Source organism: Phaseolus vulgaris, chromosome 8, assembly GCF_000499845.2.
Source record: "Phaseolus vulgaris cultivar G19833 chromosome 8, P. vulgaris v2.0, whole genome shotgun sequence".
NCBI classification, from domain to species: domain Eukaryota; kingdom Viridiplantae; phylum Streptophyta; class Magnoliopsida; order Fabales; family Fabaceae; genus Phaseolus; species Phaseolus vulgaris.
The window spans coordinates 39,670,585-39,673,886 of NC_023752.2; the positions used below are offsets into that span (position 1 = coordinate 39,670,585).

Genomic DNA, 3,302 nt, shown 5'->3' on the forward strand with positions numbered 1-3,302 from the left:
CGCCAAGTCAGGGAGCCTCCAGATGATGGCACATGTACAGTTGGATGCGAGCCACGTGTCCAAGTCTGTAACTGCCAGGAGAGAGAAAGTCACCAGGTATATAAGAGTTCTTAACAGACTTTCTGAGGTACGCACGTTCAGTTCATACACTTTACGCTTGCGAGTGATAGAGCTGATTGTGAGAGAGGATTTGCACGGTTCTTGTTCTTAGTATTTGGTGATACCGTCACTGACTTGAGCGTCGGAGTGCGATCGGCCGCAGCGGCGCCGTATTGTTTCTTTGCAGGTTCTTGAAGTAGATCCCGGAAAGGAACGGAAGTGAGAAGCGGTGCGCACGTCGATCCTTTGACGAGGCATTCTCCAGCGTTCCGGTCAACAGGCAGGATCAATAAGTATTATCGTGACCTTGTAAAAATTAAGAAGTTTTTGAAAATATTTATTTCAACTTTTATTTTTAAATAACATTTTTAATGACTCAATGTGAATATGTAATTTAATTAGACTGAGTTGAAAATTAAATTAAATTCGGTCTAATATGGATCACTGCTCTAACCAAAATAAATCAATTCTAATCGGTTGTTCTTTTGTATTAATTCATCCAAAACCTTAACTAGTTCTACTAAAATTTTAATGAAGGCTTCCTTATAGTAAAAAAAGTTCATCCTAACCCCTTTATATATATATATATATGTGTGTGGGAACTCTGTTTACTAAATCCAACGTTCCACTTTTTTGTACTAATAAAATTAATTACTTTAACCAAAATAAAATTTTGTCTGAATCACCTCCAATTAGAAAATGAGTTTGGTAAAAATATTTTTCCGTTTCTTGCCACAAAAAATTATTGGTCCGAGACCCATAAAAAAAAGTTATTTTTAAACTAGATAACTTGTAAAAAACAGGTCAATTATTTCGTAAGTTTTTTATTATTTATTGATTCACAATCCTCACAGTGCAAATGAATTTGTTTAACCTCAATTTCTTAAAATCTGAAACACTCCCTCCCCTGGAAAACCAAAGTACAGATAATATTCCCTCCCCCAACCAACTTTACTGTAATGCTATGTAACTATGTTATGTGTTGTGTGACACTTGATAGTGGCCAATAAGTGTTGCAAAATTAGAAATGGATTTGGTGCTAAACTGAGAAAGTAAAAGATTGTTGACCTGTGAAATCACTCACACATCTAAACCATGAACATAAAAATGTCACCAAACTCTACTAAGGTAACAATTTCTTAGAACATGCTGGACTTGCTTCACACCAACCTCTTTTCCTTCGCATACCATGCTTCATTTATAACCCCATAACTTGTGAATTCCATGTGTGGTGTGAGTCTTCATTGTCTCTGCAGTAAGTAACAGTATTTGTTTAAACCTCAGAAAAATGCCACAAGGTGATTCCAATGGTAGCTCCACGCAGCATGCTGCACCTACTAATACTACTAGGCGTGTGCCTACTCCAGGGAAGGCCACAATACTTGCAATAGGCAAGGCCTTCCCTAGCCAAATCATCCCTCAGGAGTGTTTGGTGGAGGGCTATATCCGTGATACTAAGTGTGTAGATGCTTATATTAAGGAGAAATTGGAGCGTCTTTGTAAGTGCAATATTACCCATTTGCTTTCTTTTTTTCACCTCAAATTTATTAACCCCTTCTACCTTTCTCATCAGAGGAGCCTTTTGTGTGAAAGCAAAAGCAAACTGTAGCACACAACCAGAACTGCACCCACATGTTAATAAGATATTAGAGATATTTGTTAACACAGTGATCACAATTATAGATCTATAAATGTGCATAACCTAAACTATTAAAAATATTAGTAAGCTAAACTGCAATCTTTCTTCCTTGATTTGCCATTTTCCAGGTAAAAACACCACTGTTAAGACAAGGTACACAGTGATGTCAAAGGAGATCCTTGACAAGTATCCAGAGTTGGCCACAGAGGGTTCCCCAACCATAAAGCAGAAGCTTGAAATAGCCAATCCTGCAGTTGTAGAGATGGCTACCAAGGCCAGCCTTTGTTGCATCAAGGAATGGGGAAGGCCTGCTGAAGACATCACCCACATTGTGTATGTTTCCTCAAGTGAAATAAGGCTACCAGGTGGTGACCTTTACTTGGCAAATGAGCTTGGTCTCCGGAGCGACGTTGGCCGTGTAATGCTCTACTTTCTAGGTTGCTATGGTGGTGTCACTGGCCTGAGAGTTGCCAAGGACATAGCAGAGAACAATCCTGGTAGCAGGGTTCTGGTCACCACCTCTGAGACCACCATTCTTGGGTTTAGACCCCCAAACAAGGCCAGGCCTTATGATCTTGTGGGGGCTGCACTTTTTGGTGATGGGGCTGCAGCTGTCATAGTTGGAGCCAACCCTATGGTGGGTCAAGAGTCTCCCTTCATGGAATTGAGCTATGCTGTCCAAAAGTTCCTTCCTGATACACACAGTGTGATTGATGGGAGACTCTCTGAAGAGGGCATAAACTTCAAACTTGGAAGAGACCTCCCGCAGAAAATTGAAGAAAACATAGAGGATTTCTGCAGGAAGCTCATGGCCAAAAGCAGTGTGAAGGAGTTCAATGATTTGTTCTGGGCTGTTCACCCTGGAGGGCCTGCAATTCTGAATAAGCTTGAGAGTAGCCTCAAATTGAGCACTGACAAGTTAGAGTGCAGTAGGAAGGCACTAATGGACTATGGCAATGTTAGCAGCAACACTATATTCTATGTCATGGAGTACATGAGGGAGTATCTGAAAGATGATGGAGAAGAATGGGGCTTGGGATTGGCATTTGGTCCAGGAATTACTTTTGAAGGCATTCTCCTCCGCAGCCTGTAATCTTAACCATCAATTTGCCTACACATTCTCTGAGAGAATGGACAATGCTCTTCTTTTTTCACTGGTTTAGTATCAAAATTAAAATTTCAAATAAAGTTCCATGTAGCAAAATACTGTCTGAATATCAATAGAGAAAAATTTACTATGCCATTTTAAATACACTCTATCTGTCTGTCTTTTCTTTTTCTATCAATTTCATCCAATCTCTCTCCCCTTCTACAAGATATATCTGCTTTCAATCTTACCACTATTACTCCTTCAACTTACTCATGATTCAGGGGCCACTCTATAAAATGTAAAATTTGTCTCCTAAATACAAATACATAAATTTCAATTAAACATCATAGTATAATTTTCAAAATGTTAGTTACATTAATCATCTATTAAAATATACAATGTCTTTTTTCATGTCACGAAAAATCGCCTACAATTAATTTATATTAAACTTTTCAGTTGTTTTTTTCATAATCA

At 38.7% G+C, this 3,302-nt stretch overlaps 1 protein-coding gene across 1 annotated transcript; it reads left to right on the top strand.

The window, feature by feature from the left end:
- The first annotated feature begins 1,344 nt into the window (after window positions 1–1,344).
- Window positions 1,345–2,988, top strand: LOC137825728 (type III polyketide synthase A-like). The gene is made up of 2 exons (XM_068631471.1): window positions 1,345–1,598; window positions 1,867–2,988. Exons 1-2 carry the CDS (start codon window positions 1,388–1,390, stop codon window positions 2,829–2,831), a joined length of 1,176 nt encoding a protein of 391 aa, XP_068487572.1. The 5' UTR covers window positions 1,345–1,387; the 3' UTR covers window positions 2,832–2,988.
- The last annotated feature ends 314 nt before the right edge of the window (window positions 2,989–3,302 follow it).